General features: G+C 45.2%; 1 protein-coding gene across 13 annotated transcripts in view; it reads left to right on the plus strand.

The window, feature by feature from the left end:
- JAKMIP3 (Janus kinase and microtubule interacting protein 3) overlaps window positions 1-27,990 on the plus strand; it is a 164,511-nt gene that overhangs the window by 38,271 nt on the left and 98,250 nt on the right. For all 13 annotated transcript variants that reach the window (XM_031957059.1, XM_031957053.1, XM_031957057.1 and 10 more), the window contains exon 2: window positions 18,793-19,028. In XM_031957059.1, coding sequence (XP_031812919.1) covers window positions 18,894-19,028 — 135 coding nt within the window. In that variant the 5' untranslated portion in view covers window positions 18,793-18,893. The remainder of the gene's footprint in view (window positions 1-18,792; window positions 19,029-27,990) is intronic.

Genomic DNA, 27,990 nt, shown 5'->3' on the forward strand with positions numbered 1-27,990 from the left:
GTTCAGGGAACGGGACTCAGCATCCTTACTCTGCAAGGTGATTTGGGAGTGGGGCAGGGCAATTGAAAGTGCATTGGGCTTTGAGTCAGGAAGGTTGGCACAAGTACGGCCTCTACCTCTAGCCAGCTGTGGGACCCAGACTGTCTCTGAGCCTCAATTCCCTCCTGCTGAGTGAGGACCCACATGTCCTCATGTCTACATGCGGGAGCGGTCACACTGGGCTGGAAGCAGGGTCCACACTTCCTGAGGGATTTCCTCCATAAAGCTTAGGGCGGGACGTGAATCCTCACATCAGTGACTGAGCGAGGAGGACCTCGGAGGTCATCAAGTCCAACCCCGTTAATTAGAGCTGGGCCACACAGGCTCAGCCAAAGCCCAGAGAAGCTAATTCTCTTGCCCAGTGTCTCATTGACAATACAGCATCAACTGCTGAAGTCAGATTCACTTCAGCCCCACAAACTTTACAAAGTCCTGCTCTGTGTGGATCTGTGGGTTTGACGCGGGGGCTCCCCTGCTAAAGCCCCCATAATTCCACTCTCAGGGAGCTGACCTTTGGGCCAGGTAACAAGCTGTGCACATAAATAACAACATACATGCTAGAAAGTGATCGTGTCTAAATGTGACAGTGAAAGAGGGAGTCAGAGAAAGGCTTTTCAGAGGAGGGCTTACGGCAGACTCGGTGGATGAAGGGACACCCGAGCTGGACTTGAGTAGTAATACGTGTACATATATTGGATTTAACATATACTTTAACCTATTTAACATGTATGGGACCACTTGTCATCTGGGGGAGGGGGTGGGGGGAAGGAGGGAAAAGTTGGAACAGAAGGTTTTGCAAGGGTCAGTGTTGAAAAATTACCCAGGCATAGGTTTTGTAAATAAAAAACTTTAATAAATTAAAAAACCTTTCACAATAAAAAAAAATAATAATATACATGACATGGCAGGCCGGGGTTGGGGTAGAACTGAGGGAGGATGTTCCTTAGTGGGAGTGGAGCCGATGTACGCCTTTGTCCTATCTGACTCGTTGAACTGAGGACGGAGTTGGGAAATAAGACTCGAAAGATAAATTGTAGCTGGGCTGTGGAAGACTTTGAATGTCAAGCCAGATTGAATGGCCCAGATCAAACCCCAAAACCTAGAAATCCATGAAAGAAACCGGAAGAGTCCAAAAGGATAAAATAGCAATGGGAACTTTAGACTGGAGAGGCTGCTGTACCCAGAATTCCTGAAAAGATGGGTTTTCTCCCTGTCAGTTAAGCAGAGTCAAAAGAATGAGTATGATCCTAGGAACACATAGATGCTAATGTAGAACAGCAGAAAACTGAGTTGACTTGTCTCCAACACTCCTCGCTGTGGGGTTCTGAGCTCCTTAACTTCTCTGAACCTCATTTTTCCCATCTGTAAAATGGCACTAACAGTGCCTGCCCCTCCTGAGAGGTTGTGGTGGTGGCCAGGGCTTGGCCATAGAAATGTCAGCTGTTCTCAGAAAATACGAGAGAGACGTCACCGACCAGAAGCTCACCCGCTTCTCAAAGGGAACAAAAGCCTGTTAAAAGCCTCCGTGGGCTGGCACACCGGCCCCGCAGTTTATTTGCTCCGGCTGAGGGGGACTGAAGAGTCCACAGGGTGTGACAGAAAGGACCCCAGGGGAAGAACAGGGAACTCTCGATGCCCAGCCCCCCTTTCCCGCAGCTTCCTCATTTGTGGCATGGGCAGAGTGATCCCGGCCTTACCCTTTTCACAGGGGGCTGGAGAAGCTTTGCAGACCCTACATTCTGCATGAATGGGCCTGTCCCTGGCTAGCAGATGTGTCTGGGGGACCCCCCCTTTGCATAAGGGCTTTCTCTTCCTTGGGTGTCCCCCTTGGGCGGAGTTCTGCCCTGTCAGGTCCATAACCAGGTCACCCACCCCTGGGTTCTGACTTTAAATGAGAGGCTGAGAATGAGAGGCAGGAATTCACTGAAAGGAAGTCAGGCACAGGATTTATTGGGCTCCCTGGGGAGAGGCCGGCCCGCCCGGAGAGTCTCCCCCAAGAACCTGGGCCATTGAGAACGGCTTCAGAAGGAGACTTGGCAGGAGCAGAGAGGAGATTCTGCACCTGGCCCCCTCCGGACAGTAACTGGGCAGGGAGGGGACCTGAAGGGGGACCCTGGGGGTGCTGGAGGCACTGGGGGCTATGGACCTGTGGATGGAGGGAAGGAAGTAACTGGGCGAGGCATGTGAGGGAACATAAGGACGGGAACAGCAGAGACCTGCCACTGGTGGGAGCATCCCCACTGCTGGCCCCGCCTTCTCCCTGAGCACCCAGCATCCAAGGACTTGACTCGGCAGCTGAACCCCGCGGCCCCTTAGAGGGGCGCATTTTGTCCAGCTTCACAAGCAAAGCCTCATATTTACCAGCATTTTAGCTTCGACTCCCTGGTGTCTGCAATCCTATGGCACACGTAGGCCTTCATTGTTCTTATGTTTGCATCGTCCATTTGTTTTGAGTCTTCCTTGGTGTTAGAACTTCCTTGACAATCCAAAATTACAGGCTTCTAGCGTCTTAAACCTTTATCACAGGTGGCTGGGGGAGGAGGTTTATTTTAAACTCTCATGTCCTGGAAGGGGGCACGCGTGCTCCGTAGAGTTGGAAGGGGCGGCCGAGGGAATCAGCAAAGGATGGGATGATTCAGGTCATCTGACTTGAGCATGAATGTTCTACAACGTCTCTATAAATAAATAAGGGATTTTATATTTGGTCATATTGGTGAGAAGGAGCCAATGTAATCAATCAATGTAATCAAGCGGCCATTTCCTGGAGGGTGGCAGTGTAGCAGTCCAGTCAGCCCAATGAGTCACAGGGACGTGAGGTGACTTCCCCATCTGGTCACGTTACTAAAATGGTCGATGACATCTTATGGCCTTATTGCCTGTGGAGCCATGTCCCACCCACTGATGATGAATGAGTGTTTCAGCAATTTGGAAATGTGAGCTGGCTCAGACTTTTGTGGGCAGGAGGTGGCTATTTGTTCTCGGCCTGCAAAAGGAAGGGGAATGGAATGAGCTAATAATAATAATAGGTACCATTTCTAGAACATTTACTATGTGTCAGGCACTATACTAAGCACTTTACAATTATTTTCTCAATTAGTCATCACCACAACCAGAGGTAGGTGCTGTTATTATCCCCAACAACTCTGTACAAAGAAGATATATATACAGAATAATACATTGGAGATACTTAACATAACTCGGGCACTTTGATAAAGGAGGACTGGGAAGGGTTTCTTGGAGAAGGCGGGATCTGGCTTGGGGCTTGAAGAAAGCTAGTGAGGGCAAGGAAAGGAACTGAGGATGGAGAGAATTCCAGGGGTCAGAGACTGCCAATGAAAAACCAGAGTTGGGAGGTGCAATGGTTCTTTTTTTTTTTAATAATTTAATTTTTCTTTAGATTCAGTTCCAAATTCTCTCTCTTCTCCCATCCATTGAGGAGGCAAGAAATAGAAAACCCGTATAAATATGAAGTCACAGAAAACAAATGTCCTCATTAGCCATATTCTGAAATTTGAAAAAAAGAAAAAGAAAGAAAAAGAAATGACTCCAGTCTTCCCTCTGAGCCCATCATCTCTTTCTCTCTGGAAATGGGTGGCGTGTTCTTTAGTTTTGGGGACTGTGGTGGGACATCGTGTTGATCACAGTTACTAAGTCTTTCAGAGCTGCTTTTCTGACAAAGTTGCTGTAACAGACTAAATTGTTCTCCTAGTTCTGCTTATTTCCCCAACATCCTTTCTTATAGCATAATAGTATTCCTTTACAATCATATACCACAACTTGTTCTGCCACTTCCCCAATTGATGGGCCTCGATTTCTAATTCTTTGCTACCACAGGAAGAGCTGTTATAAATATTTTTGCATATATGAGTATTTGTTCTCCATCTTGATCTCTTTTGGGTTGGACCCAATAGCAATATCACTAAATCAAAGATTATATGCATGTAATATCTTTTGCGGCACAGTTCCAAATTGTTTTCTAGAGTGGTTGAACCAGGTCACAACTCTACCAACCTTACATTAATTTACCTGTTTTTCCATATTCTCTGTAGCATTTGTCATGTTCCTTTATTTTGTCATCTTGGTCAATGTGATGGTTATGAGGCAGTGTTTTTTTTTAATTTTGCATTTCTCTAATTGTTAGTGGATTTAGTGTATTTTTTTTCATGACTATTGATAAAGTTGATTTCTTTATCTAAAAACTGTCTTTTCATATCCCTTGGTTATTTATCAGTTGGGAAATTATTCATATTTTCTATACGTATTCAAGAAATTAGATCTTTATTAGAGAAATTTACTGCAAAGTTTTTCCCACTTCCCTCCTTTTCTTCTAATTTTAGCTGCATTGATTTAGTTAGGAGGAATGGGATGTCTTGTGTGAAGAACAAAAAGGTCAGTGTTTCTGGATTGTAGAGGGGTGAAAGTAAAGTATAAGAGGACTGAAAAGGTAAAAAGTAGCCATGTTGTAAAGGGCTTTAAAAGTTAAATAAAGGATTTTATATTTGGTCATATTGGTGATAAGGAGCCAGTGTAATTTATTGACAGAGTAAAGGAGTGTGGCTCAGACATGAGTTAGGGACGATTGAAATAGACTAGGCATGAGAAATGCACTATTTCCTTTCTCTCTTGATCTCATGATCAGGCGTTGATCATGGATTCAATGATCACACCTCTATCACAATAATTCTGAACTTTGTATCCCCCTGGTCTTGAAAGCAGTTATTTGCTATCACTACCTGCTTGTCCTATAGGCATCTAAAATTCAACATGTTTAAAACTGAACTCATCATGCTTTCTCCCTAAATGTACCAATTTCAGATTTCCCTTTTTCTGCAAAGGATATCACCCTCCTTATTATCCAGCTCCCCAACTCTCACTGTCATTCATTCTACACTATTCCTCGCTTCCGATAGATAATTGATTTCCAAGTTTTGTCAAATCTTTTGTCCATGTCTTCTAATCGGTCTCCATGACTGGTTTTGTTCATCTCTAGTACATTCTCCAAAATAGTTAGAAAATTGATATGCCTAAAACTCAGATCAAAGAATTCATAGACAGGCAGGGGGAGATCAAAAAGAAGTCGATGGAAATGGAGTATCCAAGAGAATTGAGTGGGTCAAATGTGTGCAAAAAGGTCAAGGAGGATAAGACTTCTGGCTTCATTGGCTAGGAGATCACTGGTAGTCTTGGAGAAAATTCAGCTTTATTTGTTGGGTTAAAAGCCAAATTGCATGGGGATAAAAAGAACGTGGGAAGTTAGGAAGTGAAAGCAATGTGTGTAGATGGCTTTTTCAAAAGTAACTTTGCCTATGAAAATGAGAATGTTATATGGTCTTTTTAGGGAATTGTAGAGCCAGGAAAAGAATTTTTTTAAAATAGCTTTTTATTTACAAGTTATATGCATGGGTAATTTTTCAGCATTAACAATTGCCAATCTTTTGTTCCAATTTTTCCCCTCCTTCCCCCCACCCGCTCCCCCAGATGGCAGGTTGACCAATACATGTTAGATATGTTAAAGTATAAGTTAAATACAATAGAAGTCTACATGTCCAAACAGTTATTTTGCTGTACAAAAAGAATCGGACTCTGAAATGTTGTACAATTAGCCTGTGAAGGAAATCGAAAATGCAGGCGGGCAAAAATATAGGGATTGGGAATTCAATGTAATGGTTTTTAGTCATCACCCAGAGTTCTTTCTCTGGGCGTAGCTGGTTCAGTTCATTACTGCTCCATTGGAAATGATTTGGTTGATCTCATTGCTGAGGATGGCCAGGCCCATCAGAATTGGTCATCATATAGTATTGTTGTTGAAGTATAGAATGATCTCTTGGCCCTGCTCGTTTCCCTCAGCATCAGTTCGTGTAAGTCTCTCCAGGCCTTTCTGAAATCATCCTGTTGGTCATTTCTTACAGAACAATAATATTCCATAATATTCATATCAGGTAAAGGATTTTTAAAAAGATGGTAGGTAGATGGAGGATAGCATCAAATTAATAGTGAGAGATTAAAAGTGTCAGAATGCTAGAAAGAGGATGATTGAAGGTTGAGAACCTGGTGAAGATAGAGATAGAACCAGGGACACAAAAAAGGAATTAGTTTTGAAAATAAGGAAGGCCACCCATTCCTCTGAGATAGAATGTAAAGCACATAGTAAGTGCTTAATAAATGTCTTTTTTCATTTATTTACTCACTCATTGATTCATTTGTTGCTGTATGACTTTTTCTGGCAGTATTGAATATCATTCAAAATAGGATAACCCAAAGTGGATGTCACAAGGTGACACAGAGTTGGAAGTTTTCAGAGCAAGTTTAGGAAGGGACGGAAAGTGAGACCAGAACAGGGAAGACAGACTGTAATAGAGAAGGATGAAGAGACTAAAAGTTACAGTGAAGAGAAGAATCAGCTTAGGATGAGTAAGGCAGAGGAGAGATGGGAAGTGAGAAGGAAAGAGGTGAGAAGCAGGCTTCGGAGGTATGAGGCAGAGGGAAAGTGGAAGATAGGAGGCTGAGTAGAGAGTCAGTGTTCAAAATCACGGTGGTGGTACACTGGGGAGTGATAGTGAAAGCAAGGGGGAAGATCCCTGTGTGTAGCCGAGGCTGAATGAAAGTATAGATCATGCAGTATAGAGGAGCAGGTAAACCAGGAGGCCCAGGATAATTGAGGGAATGTAGACATGCATGTTGAAGTTTTCAAATATCAGGTCGGGTTTGAGAAAGTGAGGGAAACTATGGGCCCTTTTGGAAAGGAGGGAAAATGATCTGGGGGCTCGTCCCTGATTGGCAAGGATCTCTGTGACCATGTGATAAAAATAAATGGAGGGACCATCTGAGAAGGGGAGGTTGTTGGGTGGTAGATGGAGGCACTGAGAAGTTCTGGACATGACAGTGAGAGTCAGGGAGTCTGCTTCCTCCTCCTCCCAGCTTGGTGTGAGGTCCTAGAGTCTGTGACCTACCTCTTAAGAGGGGGTGATGCCCCAGGCTCCTGCAAATCCCAGATTGACAGAGTGAAATCCCACTTTGGATATTTGCCAGACTTACTAGATGATCTTGAACAAACTGGTTTTTTTCCCTTGAGACTACAGTTTCTCGGGGTTCCACAGAGTCCTACAGAAAACCAGAGGTGGGTCTCAGAGGCCACTGGGATTGTCCCACCAACATGTCCACCAGGGTCGTCTGAAGTCAATGGGAAGCTTTCCATTCAGGGGGAGACCCTCCTCTGGGAGGCAGCGCCTTCCATTCCGGGAGAGCTCTCACCATTAGAGACAATGGAGCTTCAGTTCAGGAGCATCTTCTCCTGAGAGAGCAGAGCTATTTATAGCAGTCCTCTGAGGATGGTCACACAGAATCCCTTTGGAGCGCACTTATTTGTCACAGGCTCTGTTCTGCTGCATGTTTTCTTAGCTGTTCCTTAGCTCTGGGGGCTGGAAAACTCAGCCCAAAGCTGGGTTTAACTCAGGGGTCGAGTCTGGCTGTTGAGGCTCCTATGGCAGTGACCATTGCAATGTTGGAACGTGGCCTTCCTGATGGAACCAGTTACTCTCATTGTTTAGGGGGAGCTGTGAGGGGATCGATTCGGTGGCAGCAAGGCCTGGACTAAAGTCCTTCCTCTGACACTGCTTGGCTGGGAGACCACTGGCAAGTTGCATAGGCTCTTGTGGTTCTAGGTAGAAGTCTAGGACCCAAGGGGGCAGAGAGGGACCAGTCTGGGTTGTCCCAAGTTCCCAGAGCAGTGCACAAGTTTCCACAGCCCAGAAGAGGCCAGAAGGGGCAGGGGGAATGGCTGGGGACTCCTGGGTTTGCAAGGGTTGACAAGTGTCAACAAATGCCTTCTTCATAGAAAGTGGGAGTGGTGAATGGAGGTGCAGCTTGAGAATCTGGGGGGAAAAGAGACTGAGCAGCCATGCTAAGGTTGAAATATTAATGCAAAAGTAAGTAAGGCCAGAGTAATGAATACTTGATCATCAAGGGGCTCAGGAGCCCTGGAATCTCCTTTCTTCCTTTTGGAAGATCTGCTAGTTACCATTAAAGTATTTTGTCAGCGTGCAGTATTTGTCAGCAGACACAAAATACTCTAGTCTCCTTCAGTGGAAGGTTCTCCACCAGGACAGCAGAATATCGACATCACTTGGAAACATTCAGAAAGTGCCTTTCCTAATTAATTTTGGTTTTGGATTGTGAGCCAGGAAGCTCAGACACTCAGAGATAGGACTGGCAGCTGAGGACTTGCAGCCAAATATACCTGGTAGAAAGACCACAAGACTTTTTTAGCGTTTATCTTTTTTTTCTTTTAATTTTTTAAATTAAAGCTTTTTATTTTTTAAAAAAATATATGTGTGGACAATTCTTCAACATTAGCAAAACCTTGTGTTCCAATTTCCCCCCTTCCCCCATGGCCTCCCCTAGATGGCAAATTGTCCAATATATGTTAAACATGGTAGAAATATATGTTAAATCTAATATGCTTACATATTTGTACAATTATTGTGCTGAACAAGAAAAAAGGAGAAACAAAACAAAGTGCAAGCAAACAACAAAAAGAGTGAGAATGCTATGTTGTGAACCACACTCAGCTCCCATGGTCCTCATTTTAAGTGCAGATGGCTGCCTTCATCACTGAACAATTGGAACTGGTTTGAATCATCTCATTGTTGAAGAGAGCCATGTTTATCAGAATTGATCATTGTATAGTCTTTATTGCCATGTACAATGATCTCCTGGTTCTGCTCATTTCACCTGCTGATCATTTCTTATAGAACAATAATATTCCATAGCATCCATATACCATCACTTATTCAGCCATTCTCCAACTGATGGGCATCCACTCAGTTTTCAGTTCCTTGCCACTAGGAAAAGGGCTGCTACAAACTTTTTTGCACACGTGGGTCCCTTTCCCTCCTTTAAGATCTCTTTGAGGTATAAGCTCAGTAGAAACATTGCTGGGTCAAAGGGCATGCGCAGTTTGATAACTTTTCGAACATAGTTCCAAATCACTTTCCAGAATGGTTGGATCCATTCACAACTCCACCAACAACGTATCAGTGTCCCAGTTTTCCCACATCCCCTCCAACATCCATCATTATCTTTTCCTGTCATTTTAGCCAATGTGAGAGGTGTGTAGGACCACAAGACTTTTTGAATTGGAATGGACCTTAGAGATCATCCAACCCAAATTCCCTCAAATTACAAAGGAGGAAACTAATGTAGGCTCTTATAACCTCTTGTCTGGAAAACTACAATAGCTTCCTAATTGGCCAGCCTGTCTCCAGTCTCTTGGCCAACCTCCATACAGATATCAAAATGAGTTTCCTAAAGTATCACATGGACCATGTTCTTCTTTGCTCAAGAAGCTCCACTGGTTCCCTATTTTTACATAACATACAGCTAGAAAAATAAGACTTTAATTCAGGTCTTACTGCTACCAAATTCTCTCATAGCTCCCCCTAAATAATGAGAACAACTGGCTCCATCAGAAGGCCAACAACATTGTAATGGCTATTGCCATAGGACCATCAACAGCCAAATTCAAACCCTTAGTTAAACCCAGCTTTGGGTTGAATTTTCCTTCCTCTTCCCCCCTGCCCTCCCCAGGGCTGAGGAGAAGTTAAGAAAACATGGAGCAGAGCAGAGTTTGTGGCAACATCTAAAGTGCTTCTGAATCCAGTCCCTTTCCTCCCTACATTACAGCCAACAGGCCTAAGCAGACACACTGAGGCAGTGGTTTTGTTTGTTTGTTTGAATTGTTTTTTTTTTCTGGTTATAATGTACATTAAATTTTTAATTTTTTTTTAATGAAATGCGTTGGGAGAGAAAAATCAGAACAAAAGTGGAAAAACCACAAGAGGAAAAGAAAAACAAAAAAAGAAGAAAAAGTGGACATAACATGTTTTGGTTTACATTCAGTCTCTTTAGTTTTATCTCTGGATACAGACGACATTTTCTGTCCGAAGTCTATTGGGACAGCTTGGGATCACTGAACCTCTGAGAAGAACCAAGGCTTTTGTGGTTAGTCATTGCACATTCTTGCTGTTATTGTATACAAAGTATTCCTGGTTCTGCTTTTTTCAATCAGCATCAATTCATGTAAATTTCTTTATCTGAAAATTGCCTGTTCATATCTTTTGGCTATTTATCATTTGGGGAATGACTTACATTTTTTATAAATTTGACATAGTTCTTTATTTTGGAAATGAGACTTTTATCAGAAACACTGGCTGTAAAAAAATTTTCCCCAGTTTTGGACTTCCCTTTTTATTTTGTTTGCATTGGTTTTGTTTGTGCAAAATCGTTTTAATTTAATGTGATCAAAGTTGTCCATTTTATATTTCATGATGTTCTCTAGTTCTTCTTTGGTCATAAATTCTTCCCTTCTACAAAGATCTGATAGGTAAACTGTTGTTTCTATCAACTCTGATGACTTAACATTTTGTAAGGATTCTAACGGTAACTGTCTCCTGCTCTCCTAATTTGTTTATGGAATCACCTGTTATCTCCAAATCATGTACCCATTTTGACCTTATTTGGGTATGGGATGTGAGATAAAAGTGTATGTCAAGTTTCTCACACATTTTTTCTAGTTTTCCCAACAATTTTTGTGAAATAATGAGCTGCTATCCCAGAAGTTTGATGTTTATATTAAATGTTAAAATACTATAGTAATTGATTATTGTGTCATGTGTATTTAATTTATTCCATTGATCCATCACTCTATTTCTTAGCCAATACCAAATGGTTTTGATGACTGCTGCTTTATAATAGATTTTACGTCTGGTACTATTAGGTCACCATTCTTAATAATTTTTTTCATAAATCCCCTTGATATTTTTGCCCTTTTATTTTTCCAGATGAATTTTGTTATTATTTTTTCTAGCTCGATGAAATTTTTTTTTGGCAACTTTATTGGTATGACACTGAATAAATAGACCAAGTTAGGTAGAATTGTCATTTTTATTATATTAGCTTGGCCTACCCATGAGCAACTGATATTTTTCTAGGTATTTAGATATGATTTTATTTGTGTGAGAAGTGTTTTGTGATTGTGTTCATCTAGTTCCTGGGTTTGTCTTGGCAGGTAGACCAAAAAATATTTTATTTTACGCTGTTATTTTAAATGGATTTCTCTTTCTATCTCTTCTGAAGGGTTTTGTCAGTAATATATAGAAAAGCTGATGATTTATGGGAGTTTATTTTATATCCTGCAACTTTGCTAAAGCTGTTCATTGTTTCAAGTAGGTTTTTGGATGTTTCTCTAAGATTATCTATCATCAAATTGTTTGCACAGTGAGAGTTTTATCTCCTCATTGCCTATTCTTAATTCCTAATTTCTTTTTCTTTTCTTGTTGGTGAAGCCAAGATTTTTAGTGCAGTATTGAATAATAGTGGTGATAATGGGGATCCTTGTTTCACCCTTGATGTTCTTGGAAATGGATCCAAATTATCTCCATTACAAATAATGCTTGCTGATGGTTTTAGATAAATACTGCTTATTATTTTAAGGAAAATTCCATTTTTCCCTATGCTCTCTATTATTTTTAATAGGAATGGATGCTGGTTTTTGTCAAAAGCTTTTTCAGAATCTATTGAAATTATCACATGATTTCTGTTGATTTTTTTTTATTGATGTGGTTAATTATGGCAATGGCTTTCCTAATATCGAACCAGCCCTACATTCCTGGTTTAAATCCTACCTTGTCATAGTGTATTATGCTGCTGATAAGTTGTCATATCTTTGCAAATATTTTATTTAAAATTTTTGTATCAATATTCATTAGGGAGATTGGTCTATAATTTTCTTTCTCTGTTTTGGCTCTTCCTGATTTAGGTATCAGTACTATATTTGTGTCATAGAAGGAATATAGCAGGATTTCTTCTTTACCCATTTTTCTAAATAGTTGACATAATATTGGAATTAATTGTTCTTTAAACATTTGATAGAATTCACTTGTAAATCCATTTGGCCCTGGAGATTTTTTCTTGGGGAACTGAGGCAGTGTTGTAGAAGAGAGTAGTGGTGATTTGGGGATCTCCAGCTACTGCTTTCTTCTCCCACACCTTTTTAATCCCCTTTAGTGGTTTAGGATTTCAGTGGACAGCCTTTGAGACTGTAAGGACTTTTATGTTATTTCTCAGGAAGTGCCTAGATGCTGTTTAGCCTTCTCCACATATGCTTAGTAATCTTCCACTTCCTTATGGAGGAATGTAGGTATTTATCCCCCTATTGTGTTCTGACCCTTCTCAAATAACCCTTTTTATACTTAGCAACCTGCATGCTTTAGTCAGCAGTTGGCTTACCTGCCAAATGGAAATGACAGCCAGAGGAAACGCTGTTAAGAATATAAACTAATTTTGTTATACAACAGAGAAGGATGGTGAAAACTTATGAGCATCACCACTTTGTGACACAACAAAGGGTAGTCGAGAGGGAAAAACAATAAAAATAAACACTTGAAAAGAGACCCAACTAAATAAAGCCAATCTGAAGGAATTTAATGATAAAACTAGAAGGAAGGCTGTAGTGTTTTGCTTTCTAGAGCCCCCACACTGGGATGATTAAAATATCCTGCTTTCTAGAGCCCCCAAGTTGGGGTGACAAAATGTACCATGCCTTCTGGAGCTCCCATGCCAGGGTGGTTAAAATATACTTTCCTAGTGGGAGAAGTGATGAGGCGAGACTCCCGAGGATGGTGGGAAAATGGAGTCCATTTATTCCAAGGACTTTTCCCTTTTATACTCTCATATCCTTAAGTAACAAAAAAGCTGGGCATGTGCTAAGGATATACTGCACAGGTGGAACCACATAAACAACTTGCTATTGTATGTAGTTTGCCATGTGGTATTACTTTTCCAGCTTGTATCATTCTGCTTCAATCTCAACACGGGTTGTGACTTCTCAGGAAGGTGGAGAGCCCTTAGGGGAGGTGGGGAGCTGAACCAGACATTGTCAGCAGGTTCCCTCTGGGCTGAAGGGTCTTATACCTCACCCAGAGTTTCCCCACTGACTGTGACCCTCTATAGAGGGCAATAGAAACAAAATGGAAAAGATCTTCAGGGATTTTTATTGCAAAAATTTTTCACCATTTAACTTCTGATCTAACTCTGATCCCTTAAATTGACCCAGTGTCATAGAAACCTTGCCCATGTCTCCATGGGCGAGGGATGATCAACTTTCTCACTCCTTCCTTGGGGAAAACCTTGATTCTTCAAAAAGGTTTCATGGTCTCCCCAGACTCAGCATCACTCAGAAGGGCCGAAGATGTAGGAGTGAGAAGTGCCTGTCTTTGAGCTTTCTTTATGAAAGATGATCTTAATCCTTCCAAGCAAGTGCTTCTTCTTCTTTTATTAAATTTGTCTTTTTATCCAATGTTGCATTAAGTGGCCAAAGAAGCTTCCCCCCTTTTTGATTACTCTACTTAAGACTGAAGGATCAATTCTAATCAGAAGACAAAAGTACTTTCCCTATTACATCCATGAGTGGTAGGTAATGAAGTGCCATCCTCATTTCCGACCATTATCCCCATTTTATAGATGAACATGGTAGCTGGGGTCAGAAAGGTCAAATGAATTGTTGGCCGCTGTTAAGTGTCAAAGACAGGATTCAAACCCAGACCTTTCCATTGTATCCAGGTATGGAAAGAAAAAGAAAGACTTGGAGAGGGCAGATCCCCAGGGTAAGGAGAGGGAGCAGAAGGACGGCATGGTGAGCAGTAATGACGTAGTTAGATGACAGGTCTCTGTCCCACAGAAGGAGATGGAATTATGGGCCTAGGGAAGGAGAGGACTGACTGGCAGACTGGCTCTTCAGTGTGTCTCACACCTTTCACCCTTTCCCACCACCTCTTATGCTCCTCTCACCTGGGACAGGTGCGAACATGGCTTTTGGCCTCTCTCCACTTTTTCCCTAAACGTGTCTTGCAAAATCAAAGGGAGAGGAGGCACCTGAACGCCTCATCTTGTCTGGCTCACAACCTGTAAGGCATCTCTCCTGTAACACACACAGGTAACTAGTCCTTATGTAGCTTTGCTTGTGTTCCAGTGAAGGGGAACCCGCCGCCTCCTGTGGCAGCCATTCCCCCAGCCATCTGGAGCTCAGATCTCCCTGAAGGGAAGTTTCTACTGACATGAACCTGAAATTAGGGAGGCTGACCCTGGCCTCCCAAGCTTTGCAGCCCCAGGGGCAGAGATTCTAGAAGGAAGACACAAAGGACCCGGGCCACTTGCTGCCCTGGGGGCCCTGAGTGCCTGCCTCCCAGCTTGTCTCACAGAATGCCGGACACTGTAGCATATCCATGTACTATCTGTGGACAGGACCTGGTGAAAGTCTTAGCCTGTTGGTACCTGGACAGCCTCCTCTGTGTCAGAAGTGCTGTGCTTTTTTTATTCTAATTAGCATCCCATCTAGGTTTGTAAGCGCTCAAGAACAAGGGCCAAGCAAGTCTGATGTGTCCCCTGCTCCAGAACCCAGGCTGGGGTTCTCCAGAACCCCCGATGAGCTCTTATCTTAGCCTCTAAGAATATGAGCTTCCTCAGGGAAGGGCCATCCCAATTTCTGATATTCGTATCTAACATACCCAGAGGTCCTGTGCTCAGTAAGCATTTCTAGAGCCTTTCCTAACATTGCTTGAATGAATGGATGAAAAAATAAATAACTACAAAGGGAGGTTGGTAGAGGAAGGAAGTCTCATAGAAGCTCTTCTTTCAACGGCAGCGACAACAACAGAAGAATCCTCTTCCCTTCAGAAGTATTTCAGCTGGCTGCTGACTAACTGCAGATGTCTAGAATAACGCCTTCCTCTTCTGCTCCTAGCACAGGACTCTGAAGAGGGACCAGCAGAGGGGAGGATGTCCCACAGGGAGGAGGACGAAAAGCCCTCCTCTTCCCTCCCCCTTTTTTTTGATGCTCCCTGGGATCCTCTTGACAAAGGATAAAAATCTTTCTCTCTGCCTTGGGGTCAGGGCTGGGGATGAATTGGAGCTTCTTCTACCTACGGGTGCATCTTTCTGAAAGGGACAGGAGCTTTTGGTACCTTGAGGATCCTGGCTACTTGTGCCTGGGGGCCGCTGAGCGGTGCCAGTCAGGTGGCAGGGGCACTCAGCAGCTGCTGTGGCAGGAGCTCGGCTGCCTGGCTGACTGGCGAGCCTGCAGGGGCTCCACATCAAAGTGGCTCCCTCTGTGCCGCCAGTCTTTGCAGGATCAGGTGTGACTGGCCAGCTTCATTCCTATCAGGTGCTGTAGTTGTTAACTCGGCATCCCTGAGGCTCGAGCAAGGTTTAAAGTCCTCCATCTGTTCATCCTCTTCAGCCAGTGCCACCTTGTCCACTTGTACGTTGTTCATGGAGAAACCAGCCAGCTGACTGAGGTCTTCTGTGTCCTCTTTTAGGGAGACTGAAGCAGCCCATTGGTTCTTTCTGTTCTCACTTTTTCAGTGCTCTCATAGAGACTGGAGCAGCTATTGGTCCTTTCTCTTCTCCCTTGCTGGGTGCTCTCTTCTGGAGGCTGGAGCAGCCCATTGATTCTTTTTATTCTCCCTTGTTGGGTTCTATCTTATAGAGGCTGGAGCAGCCCATTGGTTCTTTCTGTTCTCTCTTTCCGGGTACTCTCATAGAGACTGGAGCAGCTATTGGCCCTTTCTGTTCTCCTTTGCTGGATGCTCTCTTCTGGAGGCTGGAGCAGCCAATGGCTCTCTTTTTGTTCTCCCTTGTTCTCACCCATGGCAGTTCATCCCCTTTCCTAGTCATTCATACCCTTGATAGATGACAAAGTCCCTTCCCTCTCTGAGCCTCAGTTTCCCTTCCAGTGCCCAGTCCTAGGCTCATTTCCCCATTCTGCATTATTTTTGTTAATTGGCCTGAGCTCACCGTGGCTTTGCATCCCAAAGTCATTGCTGTCAAGCTCCTCTCAGCATCCGAGGCATAGATAAAGTTCTTTACCAAGCCTGAGCACAAATTAGAATCAATTACTGTGCACATTCTCCTCCATAATTGATGAGCGCTTAGGCAGCTTAATTACCTATTAGCCCTTGTGCTGGGGGTGCCCAGGCTAGTTTGGCCCCACCAGCCGATTGTTAACATTGCAGAAATCTTACCAGCGGAGGCTCGAGCGGTTATTTTATGGATTATCTAGATGTAAGCAAGGGAGGGAGAAGGATATATTGCCAGTTTAATTGAAAAGTGTTGTGTGTGCATGTGTGTGTGTGTGTGTGTGTATGTGTGTGTATGTGTGTGTGAGATAGAGAGAGACAGACAGACAGACAGAGACAGATAGACAAAGAAAGAGAGAAAGATAGAGAGAGACAGAGAGAGAGAAAGAAAGAGAGAGAGAGAGAAAGGAGAGACAGAGAGAGAAAGAGAGAGAGAGAAAGAGAGAGAGAGAGAAAGAGAGAGAGAGAGAGAGAGAGAGAGAGAGAGAGAGAGAGAGCGAGCATGTTGAGCTGGTTTTTAAACCTTTGCCAGCAGCTCCTCATGCCTTTGTTCTCCAAACATGGAGGCCCCACCAATGGCAGATGAAGCTCAGCAGCCTTCCTGGGGCCGTCAGGCTCATTTTGCAGGCTCCCTCCATGGGCTTCATCATCAATAGCTAATGAAGCAGCTTTAACAAGACAAGCTGGAGAATTCAGGAACGGCTTCTAAAGGGAAGGCTCAGAGTATGGCGGCTGCCCACAGGGCTCCATGGTCTGTGCTGCCAGCCTACTGACTTTCCTCTCCTTAGTAATGTATGAAAGGGGAGAGTATGCTAGTGCCTGAAGGAGTGGAAGGAGGCAGGGGCAGAGCTGGACCCAAATCTGGCCTCTGTCCCTTACGGATCCCTCAAAGATAAGCCCCTCCCATTCCACGCGGTCATTTATTGCCTGTGTGATTTGAGGTGAGCACTAAACTCCCAGGGCCTCATCTGTAAAGTCAGGGGGGTTGCACCCAATGTCCCCCGTGGTTTCTTCTGGCTCTTTGTGCTGTGCTGGAAGAAGAGAGGCACTGCAGCCCCCCCCCACTCCCCACAGGAAGAAAACTACCCCAGGGGATGGCTTTCCAAGAGGCAGGGTAGGCCTGCACAGTCCATCCAGACCCTCCTTGCTGAGAAGGCACAGGGAGAGAGCTTTGTGGTGTCAGGCTGCCTGGAACTCAGGACCTGCTTTGTCACTCCCCTGGAGGCTGGGGCTGGGAGACAATGAGGAATGGGCCACAATTGTGGTGATGTACGAATGAAGGGAATGGTGCGGGGACTGTGTAGTTGGAGCCTGTGATTTCAGATCAGATTTTATTTTCTATTTGTTTATTTGAATTTATTTTTGTTTACAAAGACATTTTGAAAAGTCCAAATGGGGTTCAGAGAAGAGCAGAAAGCAGGGAGAATGACTGAGCACGTGCTCCATAAGTATGTGAAGATGGCAAAGGGGGAGATGCTGAGGGAGGCTTAAGCAAAGGGAACAACCCTTCTGAGAAAAGAGTAAGATAAGAGGGAGCCACGGATAAAATCGGGAGGGGAGGGTTTCCATTAAGATGTGTATGGAGCCATATGGAATAAAGTCTTTGAGAAGAGCTGACTGAAAGCTCGCTCTCCCTGCATCATCCCAGAAAGCTTCTGAATTTGCCCAGCTCAGGGGCCTTCTAGGCTTAGCTGCAGAACTGGGGAAACAGGACACTTGAAACACATTGTGAGCAACGGGCAGAGCACGGGCAAGGTCCCCGGTGGGGGGAGCTGCAGCTCCAAGACTTGTCTGGGGGTTCACGCCAGTGGCTGGAGAAGCTGCCGTGCTCTTCGCTCCCAGGGGTGGGTCCAGTTCTGCTCGCTTCTGTCATGGTAGAGTCGGTTCCCCAAACACTCAAACAATTCATTAGTGTTCATTATGTTGTGTGTTCTGGGTTGTCTCCCTCCTGACAGCACACCAGAGACGGTCAGTGTTGGCTATTAGCTAGCTCCCCTCCCTCAGTTCTCCAGAACCAGAGAGCCGGGTGTGATCCTTGGGAGATTCTGTGCGCTCACTTGGGAGGTTCCTCCAAACCCATGGGTTACTCTCCCCTAGCTTTTTCCGTAATTGTGTACACATTCTCTTGGTTCTGCTCCTTAATCCTGCCTCAGTTCTTGCGAGTCTTCTCAGGATTTTCTAAAGCCACCAGTGGAATGCTGCCTCACACTGGCCTTCCGCACTCCCTTGCTATTTGAGTCTGATTCTGGTCTCTCACAGAAATCTCGGCTTTCCGACTGGCCGAGGAGTTCTGGGGCCCCGGCATACAGAGCTGATCAGAATGAGGACCAGTAGCAAAGTGGGTCCCTGGCATTTGAGACCGGGACCAAGGATTCAGCTGGATCCAGAGAACGCCTGTTTCTGCTTCCCCTCCCCCCCCCCGCCAGCCCCTGCTGCTCCAATCCAGTCTCCAGCAACCCAAGGCTCATGTAGGGGGCAGCAGAAGCCCCCTCCCTGTCCCTCCCACTGCTCCATCTTTTCCCATGGAGGGGACTGGGCTCTCTCTGTTTTCCACTGATTTATCTGCAGCAAGAACCTCTCTCTGCTCATTGCTGGGGGGGCAGGGGGCTTGCCGATGAGGCCCGGGAATGGAGCACCGGACCTGGCTGAAGTGCTGCCGGGGTTTGCCCCCCTGCTTAAAAACCTCCCCACCTTCGGTTTGGGGACTGCCCGTCGGGTGGGGGTAGCGATAGGGCGCCCGGCATCACCCCGACCTAAGCCCGCCTCAAGCCGCTATCCCACACTCGCTCTTTGTCTTGTCTCCTTTTCCACCGAAGGCGTCATCTGGTTTTCTCTTTTTCAGGTGGGTGAGACCATGTAGCGCAGCACAGGCTGAACGGAGACTCCCGGAGCCTCGAGTGAGGGTTCCCTGGGCTCCCCTCCACCTGGCGCAACAACTTCACGATGTCCAAGAAGGGCGGTAGCAGCCGAACCAAGGGGGAGAAGCCCGACGCCTTAGCCGCCTTGCAAGCTGCCAATGAGGACCTCCGGGCCAAGCTCACAGACATCCAGATAGAGCTCCAGCAAGAGAAGAGTAAGGTAGGAGTGTCTGTGGGCCCCGGGGCTGCGGGGGCTTGGGCACCCAGAGCTGTGGCAGGCAAAAGGGGCCGGGAGAGCAGAGGAAGGAAGGGCCCAGTCATTGGAGGAATAATTAGAGCTTACAACTTCAGGGCAATCCCATCAGACAAAGAATATATGGCTCCCTGACCCCATTTGAGAGATGAGGGAAACTGAGGCCCAGAAAGCCTAAATGACTTGGTGAAGAGCTATGGGACTTGTGGGTGAGGTAGAGACAAGTCTTTATTCTGATGGGAATTGTAAATCTCCAGGGGAGAATTGACCTTGGCGAACCTCTGAGTCCCAGAGGCACTTGCACAAGGAGCTCACCCTTTGTGAGAGAAAGAACCAATGGATGCTTCAGAAGCCAGTCCAGCTTTCAATGGAGGACCCCAGACCCCAAACCTGTTGGAAGTCTGCTTGTCCCGAAGCAGCCCGCCCCCCAGGGTCTGGGTGGAAATGCTGACTAAGGAGTCCCTGCTGCCCGAGTTGCTGTCCATGGTCTGCCCTCATGGGGCAAAGAGCAGGAGGCACCAAACCCCGGAGGATGCTGGGATTAGGGCAGGGTGCTCCAGCCCCTTAATCTTACAAGGTGGCCAAGGGTCATACAAGGAGTAAGCCCAGAAAGAGCCGGAGCTCTCTAACCCTGACTCTAACCCATCATGATGGGAGTCACATTAGGAGTCACGACCCGTGGCTTCTAAGAGTCACTGTGGGAGACAACAGAAGCCCCAGCTTCTGAGGCAGAGAAAGTGCTCCAGGCTCCGTCTGCCCCTTGTGACCAGGGCCATGGAAGCTTCCCGCCCTCCCACAGGCCCTGGTTCTGGGGCAGGCTACTTAATTTCTTTGGATCTCATCAGAAAACCAAAGGGGGTGAGTGAGAGAAGAGCTGAGAGCCCTCCTCCCTCCATTGTCCCGGTTCTGTAATATGAGAAGAGTGAGATGGGTGCTATGAGATGGGTGCTAGGACCGGGCTCTGTCCCCCAGGGACTAGTGGCAGACTTCAAGCAGGAAGAGCAGACGTAGCCTCTGGTTTCATGTCTCTTCATGCAAGCAAGGAATTGTGCTTGTGCTGTGTGTGTGTGTGTGTGTGTGTGTGTGTGTGTGTGTGCACGTCTCTGTGTGTTGTGTTGTGTATACGTGTGTGTTGAGATTTGGTGTGTATGATCCAGGTGTCCGGATGCTCCCCAGCACTGAGGGATCTTAACCACCAGCCCACGGAGCTGGGTTTTTAGAAGAAGCCTCAGCTCCTGTTCAGTCACCCACACCCCGGCAGTCCCCTCCCAAACACTCACACACACACGGTCTTAATCTGGCAGCAGCGAGGGGAAGAGGTTCAGGGAAGCAGGGGAGGATGTTTCCATCAGGGGAGTGGGGAGGATGCTTCTATCAGGGGAGCAGGGGAAGATATTTCTAGTGGGAAAGCAGGGATGGGAAGAAGCTAGGTGATGGTCACCCATGACCAGACCTGGCTGTGCTGGCATCGGCAGCAACTCTCTGTTCTTTCTTCCAGTACCCCAGCAAATGCTGGAGAAGGCTGGCTATGTTTGTCTCTCACTGGTTCCTGGCTTTTCCTAATGCTTGGCCACTCAGTGCTTAGCGTGGGACCTCTTCTCTGAAGAGGGCGAATACCCCAGAGTCCCAAACCTTAGAGGTCAGACCCTGGAGGCCGAACTTCATTATTCACCAGCTGTTTTTTTAGGGTTCATTCTGCATGTGGCAAAGAAGAGCAAGACACGAGCCTTTCTCTGGAAAACAAAACAAGGAGCCAGTGTGGGCTTGGCCTGGCAGAGGTGCTGCCCAGTGTGGAGGCAGGGGACCCATCCCTGCTCTCAGACTTTCCGGGTTAATAGCAGCACAAGAATGACAGCACAAGAGAGTGAGAAGTCCCAAGAAGGCTCATGGATAAGATAAATGAAGAGACATCTGTGCAGGAGAAAATGTCGTCTCCCCCCACACACTCTGGGCCAGTTGCAAGAAGGTTTTCTGAGGGAAACAACACTATCTTTGGGCCCTGAAGGAAGGAGAGATTCCACAAAGTCTCAGAGGGAGAAGTCCCTAGACTACTGTGTCCAGATCTTCTCTATAAATGGTCATCCAAGCTCTCCTTGAAAACCTAAGTGATGGGGAATTCTGTCTCTTGAGGCAACCTGGGCCTTTTTAAATCAGTTCCAATGATTAGGTCATGTTTCCTTAGTTGCTTCAGAATCTGCCTCAGTGGGATCCTCCCCATTGCTCCTGGGTCTGTCCAGTTGGGCCAACGAGGATAGAGTTCATCCTTCTCCAAAACAAATGAGCTCCAGCACTTGAGTTCAGTTCCATTTCCTCCCTGAATCTTTTCTCCAGGCTAAAGATCTCCCATTCGTTCCATTGCCTATATATTAACAACACAGATGGTACGCGGTAGAGCCATGGTGGACAAAGAGCTAAAAGTGAGCAGAAGAGTGAGACATAGAAAGAAGGTCAGTTTGGCTAGAGTTCAGAGAACAAACGGGGAAGCAATGTGAGATGAGGCTAAAAAGGCAGCTTGGAGGCAGGTTACAGAGTTAGGCAGGGAGCGGTAGGGAGCTACTGAATATTGAGGGTAGAGGAGTGCCATGGTAAAGGAGCAGCATTTTGAGAGGATTTCTTAAGCAGTGGTGAATGTGGAAAAGTGGATTCAGGAGGGAAGAGCCTTCGTGGAGCTAATGGTCTGGTGAAAAGGATCAGGAGAGCATATCCGTACATACACATGTATATATATATATGTAGTGTGTGTATAAATGTATACTATATATATATATATATATATGTATACATTAAATCCCCCTATAAATATATGCCCAAGTTCTTTTTTGACATCAGGAACGTATGTGTCCCATTCTCTTCCCATTAAAGGCCCTTCCAGTGATGTCTCCTTGCTCCAGAGATAATCAGACAAACAGGCAGCTTTTTCAATGTCAGTAGCATTTCCCCCTGCCCTGCTGAGGTGTTGGGCCCCACTCCCTCACTGCCCTGCTCCCCTTGGTCTTCAGGAAAGGTTTATTTTACAAATGGTGAAGCTCGTGCTGTTGGAGATTTTGTGACAAGTGTCACATTGCAGAATGACCCCGTGGGCTGTGGTGTTCGGTTTCCAGCGCAGTCCAGTTTGTCAGGAAGAGAGATTTATTTAATGTCTCTGTTCTCTAGGGCCTGAGTTAGAAACAAATCCTTCCTGAGCTCCGTTTCCTCAGAAATATTACACCATAACCACAGATTTGGAAAGGCACCATGGGGGAAACAGAATAGGGCTTGATTGGAGCCAAGATCCTGGAGATGAGGGCAGAGCAAGGAGCAGAGGGTGGGTAGGTTAGAGATGCAGCTGGGGTCAAGTGAAAGAAAAGAAAAAAATCTTTATAACTCCTCCTGTCTTAAAAAGATGTGAGTTCTTTGTCTCTGGATGGTGCGTTAATAGCAAAGGTTTTCTGATCATTGGCAGGAGGGATTAACTGAGAAGGTTCTTGTTCTAGGCTATGAGTTGGACTTGATGAACTTTTGGTTCCTTTCTAGTACTGAGGGTCTAGGATTCTGGGACCCTGCCATCAGCTCCCCATGGTTGTAATAGGAGGAGGAACTATATGACTCTTCACCTAGAGAACCTTGGATCATTATAGGATCAACACACCTAGGCTGAGGGCAAAACCCATGGGTCGTGGGTGAGACCAAACAGTAAAATGACAAAGTCGAAAAAATTGTTAATTTCTACCCTGGAGGTCTTTCTCAAGGACATATATTTGTGGCTAAGAAGTGTTAGCATCATGTCATTTGGTCACCCTTCTGTTCATTTTCTTTCCTAAAGGCAAGATTTGGGGCCCATTCTAATGTCTTCATGTTTCCTCATCAGAGTCAGTCGATTCAGTACAGCCAATCTCACTCTGTGGGTCTCAGGTGGTCCCGGGTTGGGGCAGCAGAGATTGCTGCTTCGTGCTAAAGAATATGGAAAGGGAGCCTGACCCAATGCCCAGTGGCGGAGCGAGCACCCGGGATATTGGGTCGTCAGGTTTGGAGGCACAAAGAAGCCCCTGCTCCTCAGGTGCCCCGTCTCCTATCAGCAGGACTAAACGAGAGACTAAATTTCATTGGGCAGAGGCGAACGGCAGGCTAACAGCCAGAAGATAAAGATTCAATCCAGAAAAAGTCTTTAAATGGAAGGAGATTCAAAATCTGAGAGGAAAAAATGCAGGAATATAAAAACAAACAGGTCTGTTGAGTACAAATGGAATTAAGCTTCTCTTTGGAATGATGGCTGTAAAAATGGGGGGCTTGGGGTGGGTACCTCCGAGTGCACGACTCTCCATCTGGATTGGGAACCACATGGCTTCAGCTCACTGTTCAAGGCTAATCAGATTTCCAGCACTTACCCTGAAAGCCTTCCTTGTCCCTGGCTCATTATGGGCTTAAATCCCATTTTCCTCTGTAGTACATTGTCTTAGGGTTCCCAAGGGACACCATTTCCAGAGGTGTTTGTGTGTGAGTCTCAGACTTTAAAGCATTCTCTGCTTCTCTCCCCGTGGGATGACTTCCTGATGATTATAAGTTTAAATTCCTAGTGCCTGGCGGAAGGCAAAGGCTCTCTGTCACTGGGAGCTTATGAAGGAGCTGGGCTCTGGCCATTTTGGAGGGGAGGTAGCTGCCCCCTGATCCTGGCTACAATTTTGGGTGGGGCAGCACGTCCCTTCTGTACTTGCCCTGTGACTCTATGGACAACACAGATGAAAAACTCAAGAGAAATAAGATAAAAGAAAAAATATGCTTCAATTGCCTTCAGTCTCCATCAGTTCTCTCTGGAGGTGGAGAGCATTTTTCATCACAAGTTACACAGAATTGCCTTGGATCATAGTATTGCTGAGAACAGATAAGTTGATCATCATACAGTATTGCTTTTACTCTGTATGACATTCTCCTGATCCTGCTGATTTCACTTTGCATCAATCCATGTAAGTCTTTCCAGGTCTTTCTGATGGTATCCTGCTTGTCATTTCTAATAGCCCAATGGTACTAAATCACAATCATTTACAACAACGTGTTCATCCATTCCTCAGTTGATGGATTTCACTTCAATTTCCAATTCTTTGTCACTACTAAAAGAGCTGCTATAAATGTTTTTGTACATGTGGGTCCTTTTCCATTTTTATGATCTCTTTGGGGTACAGACTAAATAGCGGTATGGCTGGATCAAGGGGTATCATGGTTCTAAAGGTTTCATCGTGGTTCCGAATTGCTCTCCAGAATGGTTGAATCAGATACAACTCCACCAGTGGTTCTTTAGTATCTCAATTTTTCCATCTCCCTTTCACTTGTCATCTGCCTCTTCTATCATATTAGCCAGTATGATAGGTGAGAGGTGGTGACTCAGAGATGTATTCATGTGCAATAGTGATTTAGGGTATTTTTTTTTCATTTGACTATAGATAGCTTTGATTAATTCAGCTGAAAATTGCCTGTTCTTATCCTTTGGCCATTTTTCAATTAAGGAATGGCTCTTATTTCCATAAATTCATCTTGGTTCTCTATATATTTGAGAAATGAGGTCTTTATCAGAGAAACTTGTAATTTTTTCCCCACAGTTATGATTCCTTTGGATTTCCCTCTATCTAAATTACTTCTCTTTATTCTATTCTCTTTTTCCTTTCACTCTGTCCATTTAAAAAAAGTGTTTTGCTTCTGACTTTTACCTGCTCCATAAGCTCTACCTTCTATCAGCACCCTCTCTCCTCCTATTATCTCTTTCACCGTCTATATTCTCCTCCCCCTCCTGTTTTCCTGTAGGGTAAGATATATTTCTGTACCCAACTGACTGTGTATATTATTCCCTTTTTCAGCCAATTCTGATGAGAGTAAGATTTATACACTCCCACCCTCCCATCATCCTTATCTCCCACTCAACTGTAGAAAGCTCTTTTGTGCCTCTTTTATATAAAATAATTTACCCCATCCTGCCTATTCCTCTCCCCTTCTCCCAGTCATTCCTCTTCCTCACCCTTAAAATGTTCTTTTAGACAATCATCCCATAAAAATTCAATTCACATCCCTGCCTTCTGTCTGTGTTTCATCCCACCATTTTGTGTGTTCTCTCACTGCAGAATTTGTTTGGGGAATTATTTAAAGTTGTTGGGAAAGGTTTTGGGGGGAGTTCAAGAGTCTCTGCCTATTCTCCACCAACTTCAGGAACTCTCTTACAAACGAGTGTGGGAAGAAAATAGAAGAAGAAGAGCAAATTCCACCAAGACTAATCGGACTGCTACATGTTCTTTGGAAGTTCATCATCTCCACTGCTCTCCTCGCTCATATTAGCCAGATGAGGTTGGAGGTGTAATCAGAGTTTCATGGCAATAGTGATTTAGGGTATTTTTTCATTTGATAAGTATATTATTAATTCATGAAAATTGCCTTTACTTTGGCTTTTCAATTAGGTCAGTATCTTCTCATCAAATTCATCTTGTCTCTATGATATTTGAGAATGAGGCTTATGTTAGGAGAAATTAAATTTATCCACAGTGCTAGAGTCTTAGGAATTTCCCTCTATCAAATTCTTCTCTTATTCATTCTCTTCTTTCACATTGCCATTTAAAGTGTTTGCTTCACTAATTATCTCTAGCTCTACCTTCTTCGCTATCCTTCCCTTCCTATATCTCTTCCTCTTTTCTCCTTCCCTTCCTTCTTCCTTAGGGTAAGATTTTCTTCCTCTTATCCTTTCCTTTTCACAATTCTAGTATTTATCCTCCACCCTCCCATCTCCTTTCTCCTCTCAACTTAATCTTCCTTGCCTCTTTCTCATATCAATAACTTACCCTCATCCTCTATTCCTCTCCCTTCTCCCTCACTTCCTCCTTCCTCCTTCAAATTTCTTTAGACAATTCCCTAAAATTCAATCCTCCATCCTCCTCCTTCCTTCCTTCTTCATCCTCATTCCTTCTTCGCTTCTCTCACTCAATCTTCTTGGCATTATTTACAACTCTCTTGGAAACGGTCTTTCGGGTTCCAATTCTCCTCCTCTCTCTCCCCATCTCAACTCTCTTACAAACTGTTTGCATTCCACCAACTAATCAACCTCACTTACATTTTGCGTTCCTTCTCCTTCCTTCCTTCCTTCTCTCAGAGACTTCAAGTTTATACACTCTTCCTCTGCTCACTTGTTCTTCTTGCATTCATTTCATCATTATTGGTCCTCTGTCCTAGATCCATTCCAACTGCAATGAGTTGGAGTGTTGGAGAAATATCATCTCTAGTCCTCGTCATCCTTCAAATCTTCTCTCATCATTTGCTTCGGACATCATCCTCTTTTCTATCCTATCTTCCTTCCTTCCTTCCTTCCTTCCTTCCTCTTCCTTCCTTCCTTCCTTCCTTCTTTCCTTCCTTCCTTCCTTCCTTCCTTCCTTCCTTCCTCTTTCCTTCCTTCCTTCCTTCCCTCCTCCCTCCTCCTTCCTTCCTTCCTTCCTTCCTCCCTCCCTCTCTCCCTCTCCTCCCTCCCTCTCTCCCTCCCTCCTTCTCTTTCTCCCTCCCTCCTTCCCTCCTTCCTTCCTTCCTTCTTTCCTTCCTTCCTCCTTCTTTCCTTCCTTCCTCCCTTCCTTCCTTCCTTCCTTCCTTCCTTCCTTCCTTCCCTCCCTCCCTCCCTCCTTCCTTCCTTCCTTCCTCCCTCCTCTCTCCCTCTCTCTTCCTTCCTTCCTTCCTTCCTCTCTCCCTCTCTACTTCCCTCCCTCCCTCCCTCTCTCCCTCCCTCCCTCCCTCCTTTTCTTCCTCCCTCCCTCCTTCTTTCCTTCCTTCCTTCCTTCCTTCCTTCCTTCCTTCCTTCCTTCCTTCTTCCTTCTCTTCCTCCCTCCCTCCCTTCCTTCCTTCCTTCCTTCCTTCCTCCCTCCCTCTCTCCCTCCTTCCTTCCTTCCTTCCTCTCTCCCTCTCTACTTCCCTCCCTCTCTCCCTCCCTCCCTCCTTCTCTTCCTCCCTCTCTCCTTCCCTCCCTCCTTCCTTCCTTCCTTCCTTCCTTCCTTCCTTCCTTCCTTCCTTCCTTCCTTCCTACTGGCTTCAGCTTGGCCTTGTGCTCTTTAATTCCGTCTTGGTGGAGTGCTGCACTATCTCCTTCCACCCCAAAGAACACACAGGTTTTCCTGTCCTGGTGACTGTCCTGCCCTTTCTGCTCCTCTGTTCTCTGGCCCGCCACCGGCATTTCTCAGCCAATTTCTCCTGAGACCACAGGTTGAGAGATTTGCGGGGCTGGTCTTCTTTTAGTCCCCAGAAATCCTTTGCTCATAAAGGGCAGTGGCCTAGCTGGCCATTGAGGTCTGAGTAAACCTCTGTACCCTGGAGCCAGGGTCTCCATAGCACTAACAAAAGGGAAGGGAGGAGAGGGTGCAGGGTGGATTTTGACGTAAACATCCTTGGGTCTGCTAGTACAGCCTCGCTTCTGTTATCATGGTATTCGTTCCTGGGGTTCTTAAAACTTAAAACTTTAAAAAAAAATTCTGGCTCTCCTAAACCTTAGAGGTAGCTGAAGTTGCTGCATCTCTGGTACATAACTTCTATTTTGGAGAGAATCGAGAGGTCTTAGGGATCAGAGAAAATATCTAGTCCACTATCTTGTTTCTCTCCTGGAAGCTAGGAACTTTAAAATGTTTTTGGATTAAACATGTTGGCATCCAAGTCAAAATGTTGAGCAGATATTCTATTTGGAAGAAGGGTCAGGTCTAGACACGTGTAAGGATCCGCCACCCATGAGATCTTTCCAAAGGCAGATTGGGCGGCCTTGGGCTTGTATTCGTTAGTTGTCTTTATTAAGCAAAGACTGGATGAACACTTGTCTTACATGTTGTGCAAGATATTTTTTGTTAGAAGTGCGATGTCTTCCAGCTGTGTGAAGCATCCCCATGAAATCAGGACAGGGCGAGCCCCCAAAAGCGACAGAAAAGATAGACTTAGGACTAAGGAATAAATA

The sequence above is a fragment of the Sarcophilus harrisii genome, chromosome 2 (assembly GCF_902635505.1).
Source record: "Sarcophilus harrisii chromosome 2, mSarHar1.11, whole genome shotgun sequence".
NCBI lineage: Eukaryota > Metazoa > Chordata > Mammalia > Dasyuromorphia > Dasyuridae > Sarcophilus > Sarcophilus harrisii.